Raw genomic sequence first — 14,597 nt, forward strand, 5'->3', positions numbered from 1 at the left:
TTGGTGGCCTCTCCATTTTGTTTCTCTCCTTTCAGCGATTTTGGGAATAGCGAAATTTTTGCTTTAGCTCATCATTCGGAGGCAACACTGCACTCGCGATAGCTTGTTCGGACACCTTTATGTGAAGGCTCAATCTGATGACCGATTTGGGAAGCGTGTCACGATTCTACATATTCTGTGTCCATGCAGGATACCATTGTTGTTTGAGTACATCTTTCGAAGAATTTTATAGTGATGAGTGTTTCAGCATGCAAAGTTTCTGACGGGCGATTACACTATTTTACAACTTAGAAAAACGGCCCTTTTGCAGGCTTGAACATAATAATGTATCTGGTATAAGAAAATTCCATTCCACTTTTAGAAACGCCTCTGCTCTAGAAATTTTGTAATCTCCGACTTTCTCCAGCCCTAAAAGCAATTGAGTCAGCATGTGCCTATCCGATTGAAGAAATTTCGCTGACAGTATGGTACCTTTACAATGATATGCTTCGTTAACGAATTGATTGTGATATCCTTGGAGTCCAATTGCAAAGCCTGTTGCAACTGATCCCGCAATACTTTGACGTCGCCCTCCACCTTTCGAATCTTCGTCTGATGCAGATTACCACCGCGCTTTGCAAGCGTATAAATCGGGAGTTGTCTCGAGGGCGTCCGATGCACGAAATAAGGCTCGCTGACTGTTGCGGCAGGGGCAGGAGTTGGGGCAGACAACGGCACTTTCACTTGGACTGTTTGTTTCGACGTCAGTAGATGTAAACATCAAATGACAGCATGTATATCTTACCCTGATTGTATAACCTGGTCGAGCTGGATATTCTTCGCATGAATTGGTGGACACTTGAAGATTGAGGAGGGCCGAGAGGCCGGAGGAAAGGCATCAGAGCCTGAGTGAGCACCATGGCGAATGGAGCGACGCAAAAGAAAAGTGGAAAAATTAAAAGTCAACAGGCAATTGAGCACGGGAGAAAGAATTTCGCAAGAGATATTGACGTCCAGGCGGAAGATTTATGGCGTTTTGCGTGGGTGATCGGTCCTGTATGATGAGGCTTTCGGCTTTGCCTTGTGGTGTATCTCCTTCCCCATCCCGGTCGCGGCTCTGGTGTCGTTTCGTCGCCAAAAATTTAGCGCGGCCGCCCGCGAAAAGTCACACACAATTCAAAGTTGCGAAATCGACGCCGCACCACATCGGACGAAAGGTCAAGACCGCCGCGCGCGCTGCCCGTCACAGACCATCTTATAACACAATCCTCGTGCTTTCGCATCGTCGACTTCAAGAGGGTTGCAATCATGGCGGACAACACGCCAACCTCTGCGGAGACCCTGCTCAACGGGGCCGCCTCTCAAGCCCCTAAGACGTCTGAAGAAATCGTCAAGGAATACGACCTGCTCCCTAAACTGATCTCTCATTTCGACCGACACCTGATTTTCCCGCTTCTCGAATTTGCCGCCGGCCAGGAGGAGGAGCGTGCCGAGGAGATCACCAAGACCAAGTATGAACTTCTTAAGCACACGAACATGACCGACTACGTGGCCAGCCTATGGCAAGAGATCAACAACGCCGATGAGCCTTCCGAGGAATTTGCGAAGCGAAGAGAGGAGGTTCTGCAGAAGCTGCAGCAGTATGTTGATGAGACAAGCAAGATTACTGGTCTTCTTGATGATGAGGAGGTTGTGGGAAGCCTACGAAGCGACAAGATTGCCAATTTGAACTATCTTAAAGAGCAGCATGGTGTGACCATTGAGATGGTGAACGCTTTGCATGACTTTGGACGATTCCAGTACAACTGCGGCAGTTATGCAAATGCCGCTGAGCTGCTCTACCAGTTCCGTGTCTTGGTATGGAAATCTGGAACCCCGCACCTTCAGTTGCTCCCTAAGTGGTCTCAACTAACGTACAACTAGTCTACCGACAATGACAAGGTTGCTTCTGCCACCTGGGGTAAGCTGGCGTCAGAGATCCTGACGACCAACTGGGTCTCGGCCATGGAGGAAGTTCAGAAGGTCAAGGAGAGCATCGACACTAAGCTCTTCAACAACCCGCTCGCTCAGCTGCAGCACCGGACATGGCTCATCCACTGGGCCCTTTTCCCCTTCTTCAACTACGAGCCCGCCAAGGATACCCTCTGCGAGCTGTTCTTCTCGCCCCCTTACATCAATACCATCCAGACTAGCTGCCCGTGGATCTTGCGGTACCTGGCTGCCGCTGTAATTACAAACCGGAGCCGAAGCCGGAACACTGGTCAATACCAAAAGCAGCTCAAGGATTTGATCCGTGTTGTCCGACAAGAGAATTATGAATACCACGACCCCGTCACCGATTTCATCAAGGCTCTCTACATCGACTTTGACTTTAAGGAGGCCCAACAGAAACTCGGCGAGGCCGAAGACGTTCTTCGTGGCGACTTCTTCCTGGTCGCCTCCGCCGACGCTTTTGTCGACTCTGCACGACACCTCATTTCCGAGTCCTATTGCAAGATCCACCAGCGGATCGACCTGAAGTAAGAGCCCCCTTGACACCTCTTGATTTGAAAGCTCTTGGTTTAAAATGTGGAAAAACTAACCATGGTTAACTGCAGGGACCTGTCGACCCGGCTTGGTCTGAGCCAGGATGAGGGTGAGAAGTGGATCGTCAACCTCATCCGGGATACACGCGTGGACGCAAAGATTGATTACAAGGAGGGTACCGTAGTCATGAACCACCCCGCTTCTTCCGTCTACCAGCAAGTCATTGAGCGGACGAAGGGCGCTTTCTTCCGGACCCAGGTTCTCAGGTACGTGCTTTTCCGTCCTTGAACGCTTCAGGTAAAGGCATACTGACGTGTCATGATCAAAAATAGTTCTGCTGTTGGTAAATAAACTGCGTGCATGTTCATCTCTGGCGTATATTGGTTTTCTATCGTGTCATATAGGGTTTGAAAGCCTTATGATGTCTATGGCTAGATATGACAAAAAAAGTCTGCCGAGAATCGCTCGTCTTTAATGAATTTCTAATCTGCTTGACTGCCTGTGCAAATTTGCTTCCAAACCGGTCTTTTATTACTTGTTGGCTGTGCCGTGTCAATTAAATTCCCCAAGCGCTCGGAACAGTGCCGCATCTAATCTCAGTTTAGATGCAACATGCATCTGAAATCTTCACACCGCCTCTCTGTCTCTCGGCTGGAACGTGGCCACCTCAGCAGCGTCCCTTGTCTACATTTGGGTTCTGGTTCCTGGCCCTGGTAAGGCTGCACTGACAGGTCCGCTATTTCCGAAACCCAGCTTTGCGTGATCTCTTAACTTTTTGCCTAAGCACTAGAAGCTGAGAATGTCTCTCAGAGAGTCATAATTTGACCGTCATGTGCGCGGCACGTTAACCAGCCACGTCGCGAAGTGGACCATGCGGTATCACAGTATTCTTCGATTCTACAGTAGTACTACGTACAGAGTTGTCCAAAGGGTTCAGGGTGGCAGAGTGACCTTGCCTCGAAGCCGATGGTCCGAAGGCGCGGTCATCGGTCACCGGTCACCGGCATATATTGCCGCTAGACTCTCGAAAATATATGCATGATATACTCCGCGATTACTCCCTTATATTTATTCAAAGTACAGAGCAATTATGAAGTTTGAGAAATCTACGCGGCAAAGGAATAGTCACCCGTTGTACAAAGACAATGAATAAGCTTAGGTGGGTAGGAATTTCGAGGTAAGACTACCACGTATTGTAGGCCAGGTGTCGTGTGTCTCTCGACAATAAAGGTCTTTGCCCCGGCATGTTCCGAACCCCCCGGGTTGCCCTTTCCCACTGGCCAAAATTTAGGCAGTCATTGAGCAGAAAGAGAAGAGCACCCATTAAAGGTACCTCGGGATGTATAGGGGTCTTCATGCAGATCGTTGTACCCACTCAGTGCCTTCCGTCAAACCCCACGGGTGTCCCCCGATAGCTAACCCCGATAGAGGAAAAGTGACATCTGCTTTGATACGTGATAGGTGATCCTCTATCGGCCAGCTCGGACGTTCCCCCAACCTTCAGGTGTCACTTCGCGAAGCTCTCTAATAATTTCTCACTCTTAATCTAAATATTCTGCTGCTCCGACTCTTCATCATGATCATCAATATTTCTATTGGCTTCCTTGGACCTTAATATAGTCGTCGTTGGAAGTCGTTTGATTCTGGTCCAACCTTCTGCTCATTCGAGGAGTTGCACATGACTGTAATGCTGTCATAACCTCCACTTGCACCGATTCCATTGTCTCATTCTTCCACGACAATTTTATTTTACAACCTTCCGCAGGCAGCAAACCATCCAACTTTACCATCGCTTCCAATATGCCTGTCGAATCTGATCTCAAAAAGTCCGTCGGACGGCGGTTGACCAGGCGAAAACAGCATGACCCGCGCCCTCTCTCTCCCGAAATGCCAGAGAAGTTCAAGGATGGCGCAGATGCTAATGAAGACGTCTGCACTTTACACGGTAATGATGTGCACTACATGAACCAGTCAATATTTTCTATGATTGCAGCAGCTGGTTCCCGAGCAGACTTTCGTTCTCGCTTCGACGAAGATTCAAGTGACGCTGGTGACGAATCAGATGAAGAGGATACACAGGATAAGGATGATACACCACGCGCAAGCCAAGACCATGCTGATGGTCGTCCCACTGTAATGCCATCCGAGGGGAAGCCGCAAGGACAGGGCAAAAAGCTCTCGGAGCTCCTTTCTCTCCCTCGTCTCCATTCGAGAACATCAAAGGGCAAGAGTCGGCTTTCTCAAACGGTATCCGGCCCTTTCTCAGAAGCATCTGGCGCGGAGGATAAGGAGCCTGAAAAGAAGGAGTCGGCTATCTATTCCAGGGATGCGCCGGTAATGAGCCGCATGATCCAGGCGCAGGCAAAACAAGCAGCAGAGGAGGCCTCGGAGCGCGAACAAGCTGCCGTAGAAAGCGGGAAAGAACCACCAGCCGACGTTACTGAACCAAAGGCGACAATTACATTGGCTGAAGGCTTAAGGCGGATATTCGGATACGAGGACCCGGAAGAGGTTCTCGCTGGTATGTAAACTGATTATGGAAAATGCGCGGAGTTTTGGAGACTGATCTCTATTTTAGAATACCCATGCTGGCTTCTGCAAAGCGTCCTACTTCAAGGATACTTGTACATCACTAGGAGGCATATTTGCTTCTACGCCTATCTGCCAAAGAAATCAGTATGTGCTTCCTTTATGATGCTGCAAACCTGCCAGACTGACCCTCCACAATAGGATGTTGTAGTGAGATCCGGCCATTTGTCGAAACGTGATCGAGGAAGACCAACATATCAGCGCTACTGGTTTGTTCTGAAGGGTGACGTGCTGTCATACTACGACGAACCTGTCGATATCTACTTTCCTTCCGGGAATATCGATTTGCGCTATGGCATCTCGGCCAACCTGGACGGCCATGAGCATGAAGAAAAGGCAAGGTCCTTCTCGGTCGTGACTGACCAGCGGACCTATCATCTTCGCGCCGATAGCGCTCCTAGTGCAAAGGAGTGGGTCAGAATGTTACAAAAGGTCATATTTCGGTCACATAACGATGGGGACAGCGTCAAAATATCCATACCAATCGAGAACGTAATCGACATTGACGACAGCAGTGTCTTGGAACTGGCAGAAACAGTCAAGATTCGCGTGATAGAAAGCGATGAAACTTATGCAATAGACGAGGTTTGTGTCGAGCTCTTTGGCTACGAAAGGTATAATTTCTCTGACTGCTATCTAGTACTTCTTCTCTTTTTTCCGCTACGCCAAGGATGCTTTGCGGGTGCTTCGAACGGTAGTGGAATCGATGCCTGCGCAAAATCTCGCCCCTGAAAGCCAGCGTAGATCTTCAGCTTTCACAGAGCCGGCAAGCCCCAGTAGCCCAAGGGGCAGGTCTCAGGAGCCCAGACCTAGGACGCCACAGGGAAAGCAGATTGACTCGCTTTCAGAGTCTCTCAGCCCTGTCCTACATGACAGAGTGAGGGCGACTTTATCGCCAAGGTCGCGGGCTACGAGCAGAGCCGCCAGCTCCCTGGGATGGGGCCAATCACATCTTGGCAATCGCGCCCAAAGCATGGATGTCAATAGAGAGCGGGAATCCAGCAGCTCCAGCGTTGACTTTGGCCGGCGAAGCATCAGCACCACGAGATATAGTGTGAGCGGTGCCGCAAAGGAACCGCAGTCGCCTTCTACAATGCCCCATGAGTCTTCTGACTCCTTTGTGCATTCTCTCGATCGTGATATCGAGTCTTCCCCTGCTGTCCATTCGATCGACGACACCCAAGCCTCTGCCAGCCAGATACTCGATCGAAGCGATGTCTTCCATTCGCCTACAATACCAAGTCATCCACGCGAGGGTGATGCAAATTGGAAAGGGAAGGGGAAGAGCGATGAAGGCAACAGGACCATCAAATTTGGGAAAGTCAAGGTCCATTCTCCTTCAAGGTCACAAATACGGCGCACGTTAGGGGAGTCAGATAAGGAAAATTTTGGCGACGTCAGTGATTCCGAGACTGGCAGCGAAATCCATAGCGGTCAGATGAACAAAACTGGATCAACCCCTACTCTACAAGAGCTTGTTCGTGCTGGAGCTTATCCGCTCCAAAGAGCAGCCGGATTTGCCGAATATCTGAAGTCCCATTCAAAGCGAATGACTGGCCTTCTTGCATCTGAGTCAATGGGCTACGTGGAAAAGGTTTCTGGAATGTGGGCCGGCGGTAGAAGGCATTACAGCGAAGGAGGCCCGAGTAACGGCGATGAAGTGCTCGATGAAGTAGATGAAGACACCGGAATGGGTCCAGGAGACCGATTTCGTGCTCATTTTGCACTTTCTCCGTCCGAAAAGCTTCAAGCTTCCTACTTTGGTTACCTTCTTCGCGTCCTTCCACTCTACGGGAAAATATACATTAGTGATCGCAAATTTTGCTTTCGGAGCTTACTACCTGGTACTAAGACCAAGGTGAGTCAAATTTTGCTCCTATTGATTTGTTTTGATATAGGGTCCACCACTGACACGTTGCAGCTTATCTTGCCCTTGAAAGATATTGAAAACGTGGATAAAGAAAAAGGCTTTCGTTTTGGTTATTCTGGATTGGTCGTCGTGGTCAAGGGCCATGAAGAGATCTTTTTTGAGTTTAGCCACCCTGACTCGCGTGACGACTGTACGGTCACAATGCTTCAAAAACTTGAATCTGTGCGTTACTTAAAAGAGTCTGGTATCTTGACTCAAGAAGAGGAAGAAGAGGCAGAGATTGCAAAAGCTGAACATCGCCTGCTCATGGAGGCGAGACGAGAGGGTAGTGATGCCCGTTTCATTCAAATGCCGACCAGCCCAAGTGATACAGGTATGCATAATTTGGGGGTTGTGGTCAAGATCATGATTTGATGATATCTAACGCCCATTCTGCAGATGCACCGCCTATTCTCTTTGACGATCCGCGAGTATCAATTATCAACTTCAAGCCCACGCAGTCGCTTAGGATTACGTGCTTGACGATTGGCTCCCGTGGTGATGTCCAGCCATATATAGCCTTGTGCAAGGGTCTGCTGGCAGAGGGCCATAAGCCAAGGATTGCGACTCATAGAGAATTTGAGCCATGGGTAAGGGAGCACGGTATTGACTTTGCGCCAGTCGAGGGTGATCCTGCAGAGTTGATGCGTATCTGCGTGGAATACGGCATGTTTACGTACTCATTCCTCAAAGAAGCATCTCTCAAGGTATGCAATAGCCATTCGTTGTCCCTTGTACGATCCATCTGACGATATTATTTCTACTCAGTTTCGTGGCTGGATTGATCAACTTCTGCGTTCTGCTTGGATGGCATGCCAAGATTCCGATCTTCTGATTGAGAGTCCAAGTGCCATGGCTGGGATTCACATTGCTGAAGCATTGCAAATCCCCTACTTTCGAGCATTTTCGATGCCCTGGACGCGGACCCGAGCGTATCCGCATGCCTTTGCCGTGCCGCAACACAAGATGGGAGGTGCCTACAATTATATCACCTATGTCATGTTCGACAACGTCTTCTGGAAGGCGATTGCTGGTCAAGTCAACAGGTGGCGCAAGACTGAACTTAAACTGCCTTCCACAAGCCTAGACAAATTACAGGCCAACAAAGTACCTTTTCTCTATAGCTTCAGCCCGTCAGTGGTCGTGCCTCCTCTTGACTACAGCGACTGGATCAGAGTCACAGGCTACTGGTTCCTCAACGAAGGGGCAGACTGGAAACCCCCTCAAGAGCTTACCGATTTCGTCCGAAAAGCGCGGGAGGACGGCAAGAAAATCGTTTATATTGGATTCGGGTCGATTGTTGTTTCGGATCCGGCAGCCTTGACCAAGACTGTGATAGACTCTGTCCGGAAAGCAGACGTCAGATGTATCCTCTCTAAGGGTTGGTCCGATCGACTGGGGAATAAGGATCCTACCGCGCCCGAAATGCCCTTGCCGCCAGAAATTCTGCAGATCAAATCTGCACCGCACGACTGGCTCTTTACGCAGATTGATGCTGCTGCGCACCATGGCGGCGCTGGCACCACTGGCGCGAGTCTGCGTGCGGGTCTCCCAACCATTGTGAAACCATTCTTTGGAGACCAATTCTTTTTTGGCTCGCGGGTTGAGGACTTGGGAGTGGGCATCTGCTTAAAGAGGCTCAACGTCAGCGTCCTCTCTCGTGCCCTTTGGGAGGCCACGCATAGCGAACGGATCATTGTCAAGGCTCGCGCCCTCGGTGAACAGATTCGTAAGGTAAGACCACAATTTCTTTTACTCTATGCAAGATGATAAACGTGACAGCTGACTAATATCTTATTTATTTTTAGGAGGACGGAGTGGGCAATGCCATTCAAGCCATCTATCGGGATATGGAATATGCCAAGTCACTCATCAAGCGGCATGGTGTTCCCCATACGGATGAAACTTACGATGATTCAGAGGAAAGTTGGACGTTTATTGGAGATGAGAGTGATCCAGAACTGACGCGACGCATTGCCGATTGGGAGCCTCCAACGCGACAAGGCAAGCAGACGGCTTCGACTACTGCCCCAACTGCAACGCCAGCCTCTGGGATCACTTCTATGGCAAACAGCAAGACACTGCCGTTGGGCCGAGCACGATCTTAATGATTCTGACGATTTTATGTTTATTCTCGATGCTTCGCTGCATGACTCGATGAACAATTATGGGGCATGAATTATATTGCGATTGAAAGAACCGTTGGTTCATATAGCTGGACCAATTTAGGTTGACTGCATGGGTACGGAGTCGGGTGTTGATTTCCTTTTTGTTCTTCTCTTCATTGTTGCACTGTGCAATGGCTTCAGACTTGCTCATAATAATTTTGCATTGCCATGCTGGTTCTTAGTGCTGTTCACTCTTGTTTTTTCTGCTTCTCTAACATCCTCGACGACCTTTCTAGTTTATATCTTTGGTATGCTTATCCGCCGTCTTTTTCGAAGGATCCTGCTTTGGCATTTCCGACGATGGTTCTGAACTATTCTATACATGATATTGTCTAATGCTTTTCTTCTGTTCGTCGATTCCTTGATGATTCTGCTATTGATACGAATTTCGATTGTCCATGAAAGACGTTCGTTTTGCTTTGGGGACTAGTTTCGTTAGAAATTTGCTCGGGATTTTGGTTTGCTTCGTTCCACTCGAACTGCAATGGAAACTTGCAATGGTTCTTTCTACTCTTTATCCTTAGATTGATATCCCTATCTGCTCTAAACCAATAATGTTTTATCTATGCTTAATCTTTGTTGCTAATTCAATAAGACTATTTAATGAAGGATATCTGGAATCTTTTCAACACTCTCTCTTTTTATAAGCATGAAGTATATTAACAGAGAAGTTATATTCAATTTCCCTAGCACTGAGCACAGGTGACTTGTTTCCTGTTTGGAGTGAAATCATGTTAGGTTAATGAGGACTAAAGGGCAATAACATGGGGCACGTGCCCCGGACATGCGGCGGGGGCGAGAAGCGGTCTGCCCATGGGGTGATGATGTAGAAGGGTACAGTACAATTACAGCTAGGTTAGCTAACGAGCGATTCAGGACAAGGGGCGGGGAGGAGGAAAGCGAGGGGGTGGAAAGCCGGGAAACACCTTAAAAAGCGCCTTTGTCCTGCCCGTTCTGCGGACCCGTTGAAAGGCACTCGCTTCTGTTTCTTCTGGCTGCATGTTTCTGCCCATTGCCGAACAGATACTTCGTTCATCATTACTTTTCCTACGACACGGCTGGTACCTCGGCTGTTCTATTGATAAGAAGTGCCACCCATCTCCGCGTTTTCCGATTACATAAGCGACATCCGCATTGGGGAAAATCACCATCGCCAGCTCCAGATCGTCTGCAGAGAGACACCCGAGAGCTACCGTCTCTCTAAATCATAACACTTCTTTATTACCCTATTCCGTTCTTCAATTCCCCAATTAACTGCAGACTGACCTTCACGCTTTCGCCCTTGCACTTGAAGTCTTGTCATTCCCTTTTGATCAAAGGACAGGGTATTTAAATCAGAGCCTGACAATTGTCCCAGCTGTCGCTGATTTATTGACTGTTGACGTTTCGGTGTCTCCCCCACACACAGAGAGACTACGCGTTGGATCCTGGGTCCAACTAGATGCGCCATCATTTGCGTCGCTTTGTCCCACAATACACTCTCATCTAACCATTCAGAACCGACTGGCTCTTACGCTGATTTTTCCTTTGTGCCCCTTCACACAATTTCTCGCTCGTCGTTCATCTTTGTCGCGTCACATTGTGCTACTTGTCGGCGCCGCCACTACCGCCGCCGCAATCACAACCGCAAATCCCGGCTTCTCTTCTTTGCCCTGCTCACCGCATCCTTACGGATGACGACCGTTAGGCATGCTGCTCCGTTCACCGAATAGCTTACACTACCCCATCACTGTCACCGAGCTGCACAAGCAACCTGGCGACGATGTCGAAAGGTTCGCCCCGCTCTTCTCGTATTATTACAAGACCACGGTGACAGAGGGCAATCGCTTTGGCGAGGAGTTCCAGGTCGAGCGCACCTATCCTTCCAAATATTTGTCTGACCATGTGGGCACACTGAAGGAGTGGAGGATCCAAAAGGGCACCGTCATCACTCAAAAGGAGTACGTCAAGCGCAGCACATCTGTCTGCGATCATAGCGGCCAATTTGCGAATAGAGCTAACAATGACTCTTTTCTTTGTAGTGTCGACCTCGCCGTAATTGAAGAGCCATGCGCTCACGAGGTGCAGTTTGGTGGCATGTGCGCTAACTGTGGCAAGGATATGACCGAGTAAGTTGACAGTGCTAAGACCCCAAGGCTTAGATTTTTTTTTCCCCTTTGTTTGAGTGTATGGTTCTGAAATTGGTTACTGATTTGTTCTACGTGTCTATATGTAGACTTTCATACAATACCGACGTCTCCGACGCTGAACGTGCGACGATCAATATGATCCATGATAATGTTTCCTTGACGGTGAGCCAAGAAGAGGCCACGCGTGTTGAGGAAGAGGGAAAACGACGGCTACTGGCTTCGCGCAAACTGATTCTTGTGGTTGATCTGGATCAGACCATCATCCATGCCACTGTCGATCCGACCGTGGCCGAGTGGCAGCAGGATACGGAGAATCCCAACCACGAGGCCGTCAAGGACGTGCGAGCCTTTCGGCTGGTTGATGACGGGCCTGGCGCGCGCGGATGCTTTTATTACATTAAACTCCGACCTGGTCTTAGGCCGTTTCTGGAGGCCATTTCCAAGTTGTACGAGTTACATATTTACACCATGGGCACAAGAGCTTACGCACAACATATTGCCGATATTGTCGACCCCGATCGCAAGATTTTTGGTAATCGTATCCTAAGTCGCGACGAGAGCGGCAGCTTGACGGCCAAGAATCTGCAGCGACTCTTCCCGGTGGATACCAAGATGGTCGTTATCATTGACGATCGCGGCGATGTGTGGAAGTGGACCGAGAATTTAATCAAGGTCACGCCGTATGACTTTTTCGTGGGAATTGGCGACATCAACTCTAGCTTTTTGCCTAAGAAACAAGAACCGCCAGCGTTGTCACGGCCGCCGAAGACGGGCCACCACCAACAACCTCAAGATGGACCGCAAGATGGGTTGGACAAGGATGGTTCAGAGGAGGGCAACGGAAAAACGCAACCGAATGACGAAGACGACAGTGCACGAGAGCAGCCCCCCGCCGACGCCGCCGACGCCACGGCAGCATCTCGGTCAGCGCCGTCGCAAGTATCGGCCCTCGAACAGCTCGTGTCCATGGGCGGAGGGGACGATCCCGCCGTCCTGCAGGCGCAAGCCAACCAACAAGATGAAGCACTAGCGGCACAGCTTCAGGATCGACCGCTGTTACGGAAGCAACGTCTTTTGGACGAGGAGGACGAGGCTGCTGAGGCAGTGGAATCCAGAGAGGACGACGAAGGCCAAGACGTAGATAAAGTGGCTGATGAGGCTCATAAGCAGCAACAGCATCATCATCAACGACATCATTTGCTGCAGGATAATGATGCGGAATTGCAGTACCTAGAGCAGAGCCTCGTAGCGGTGCATCACTCCTTTTTTGATGAATACGACCGGAATGCAGCAGCTGCCCATGGTGGGCGAATAGCGCAGCTTCGCGGCGAAAAGCACAGCAAAAAGCTTAGCACAACAGACGGTGCTGCTGCCGATCTTCAAATCGTTCCCGATGTCAAGTACATTATGCCGGAGATGAAGATGAAGGTTTTGGGGAATACTGTCATTGTCTTTTCTGGTGTTGTACCGTTGGGAATTGATGTCCAGACGTAAGTTGATCTTTTTGTGTATTGCCGTAATCGCCTTATCTCTAACATTTACTGTCATCAGGTCGGACATTGGTCTATGGGCGAAGACGTTTGGCGCAACAATATCGGAAAAGGTCAGCCGGCGCACAACACATGTGGTCGCGGCAAGGAACCGAACCGCCAAAGTACGACAAGCTGCGCGTCGACCACACATCAAGATTGTGAATACGCAATGGCTCTTTGACTGCATGTCGCAATGGAAGAGACTTGACGAGGGACCGTATATTATCCCAGTCCTCCCGGAAGACCGAGGCGAGCAGCATCAGGCCGACGTGACTGCTAATTCAGATGATAACGTGCTGCTCTCCTCTTCGGGCGAGGATGAAAATACGACGACGGGAGACGAAGCTGGCGGTAATGGCAAGGATCTCAAACTCCAGACAGACGATCTCGATGAGGACCCCGAAGGGGTCGCTCCGTCTGATATGGACGACGATCAATCTCCCATTGGCGGAAGCAATGAAGATTGGAAGCTAATGCAAGACGAAATGGCCGAATTTCTTGGGTCGGACGCTGATGATAGCGACACGGAGAGTGTGGCTTCAACTACGAGTAATTTGTCGTCTAGCGCTCGCCGAAAACGAAAGCGATCTGCGTCGCCTACTGGCACAGGGCCGACCGAAGAAGGTACCGATGATGAAGGCGGAAACTCTGGAGATGTTGGCGCAGAAGAAGAAGAAGATGGATCCGCCCTGTCCCAGCGCAAGAGAAGAGCGTATGAGCGATCGACGGGACTAAAGGAGGTGGCCACGCTGTCGAAGAATAATTCAAGTCTACCTACACCCCGGCAGACCAATACCGATGATGAGGGAACAGAAGTCGATGCCGAGACATTTGACGAAGAGGAGGATGAGGACCAGGAGGGCAGACTATCGGGGCCAAATCATCTTGATGCAACAAGGACAGAGGCGTTGCAGAATGGAAATGTCAAGGTCCCAGATGAGGCGCCAGCAGAGGATGACGACGGCCTCGAAGCCGATCTGGAAGCAGACCTGGAAGCGGAGATGGAAGCGGAAATGCGAAGAGCAGAAAGCGAGGGCACAGCATGATGGATTTTTTTATTTTTTACTTTTTTTTTTTTTTTTTTGTGTGTGTCTTTGAAGTGATTTTTCGCGGATTGTTTAGTCTGACAAGCGTTCATTCCTGAAACGGGAATGTTTAGTTCCTCAGGATGTTAGTCTCCCTGAGAAGTCAAAGTTTAAAAGAGGCGTTTGCCGGTGTTTTCGGTGTTATCGCACAATGTATTCGAATGGATAGGACGGATATGCGGTGGTTATGGGTATGGATATGATTGACCTACGCATTTTCAAATGTATTTTACTTCTTTTTCGTTTTATTACATGGTCACTTTCTCTTCTTCTTCCACCCCTTCTCCTATTCCTTCTTCTACATTGTCATTTTCACTTCTCGCACTGTCATACCTTGGTGTAATTTATGCATATTTTGCTGTAGTTTATGCATATCGTCATCTCTGACATATCTGAATTCGTCATCGTATATTGATTCATTTATCCACGTCGTTGTTCCGTATCTGTATATCACATTTTTATTCTATTATTTTCATGTTATTTTCATTCTACTTTCTTCTATTTCTTCTATTCTATTCCATTCTATTATATTTTTTATTTATCTTGTTTTATCCTATTCTATTTATCCTATTCTATTTTATTTGTTCTATTTTATCCTATTCTATCCTATTCCCTTCTCTTCTATTTTATTATTTTATTATTTTATTATTTTTTATTTATTTTCATATAGCTTCATACTA

The 14,597-nt window shown here is 48.8% G+C and overlaps 4 protein-coding genes across 4 annotated transcripts; 3 read left to right on the top strand and 1 right to left on the bottom strand.

The window, feature by feature from the left end:
* Positions 1–357: 357 nt before the first annotated feature.
* Positions 358–899, bottom strand: L228DRAFT_269329 (hypothetical protein; the record flags this gene model as incomplete). Its single annotated transcript, XM_018335259.1, has 3 exons — positions 358–408; positions 472–728; positions 785–899. The coding sequence occupies 3 exons, from the start codon at positions 897–899 to the stop codon at positions 358–360; spliced, it is 423 nt and encodes a 140-aa protein (XP_018187435.1).
* A 258-nt stretch (positions 900–1,157) lies between these two features.
* Positions 1,158–3,031, top strand: L228DRAFT_248645 (eukaryotic translation initiation factor 3 subunit 6). Its single transcript, XM_018332901.1, has 4 exons — positions 1,158–1,836; positions 1,903–2,498; positions 2,577–2,771; positions 2,838–3,031. Exons 1-4 carry the CDS (start codon positions 1,288–1,290, stop codon positions 2,854–2,856), a joined length of 1,359 nt encoding a protein of 452 aa, XP_018187436.1. The 5' UTR covers positions 1,158–1,287; the 3' UTR covers positions 2,857–3,031.
* A 1,274-nt stretch (positions 3,032–4,305) lies between these two features.
* L228DRAFT_253591 (glycosyltransferase family 1 protein) lies at positions 4,306–9,111 on the top strand (the record flags this gene model as incomplete). The annotated part of the gene is made up of 8 exons (XM_018333760.1): positions 4,306–5,026; positions 5,084–5,181; positions 5,236–5,679; positions 5,735–6,952; positions 7,016–7,289; positions 7,367–7,710; positions 7,772–8,737; positions 8,812–9,111. The coding sequence occupies 8 exons, from the start codon at positions 4,306–4,308 to the stop codon at positions 9,109–9,111; spliced, it is 4,365 nt and encodes a 1,454-aa protein (XP_018187437.1).
* Positions 9,112–10,860: 1,749 nt separating this feature from the next.
* On the top strand, positions 10,861–13,878 carry L228DRAFT_239815 (hypothetical protein; the record flags this gene model as incomplete). Its single annotated transcript, XM_018331181.1, has 4 exons — positions 10,861–11,111; positions 11,193–11,279; positions 11,387–12,790; positions 12,852–13,878. The coding sequence occupies 4 exons, from the start codon at positions 10,861–10,863 to the stop codon at positions 13,876–13,878; spliced, it is 2,769 nt and encodes a 922-aa protein (XP_018187438.1).
* Between the last annotated feature and the right edge of the window lie 719 nt (positions 13,879–14,597).

This window comes from Xylona heveae (assembly GCF_001619985.1).
Source record: "Xylona heveae TC161 unplaced genomic scaffold L228scaffold_7, whole genome shotgun sequence".
Taxonomy (NCBI): domain Eukaryota; kingdom Fungi; phylum Ascomycota; class Xylonomycetes; order Xylonales; family Xylonaceae; genus Xylona; species Xylona heveae.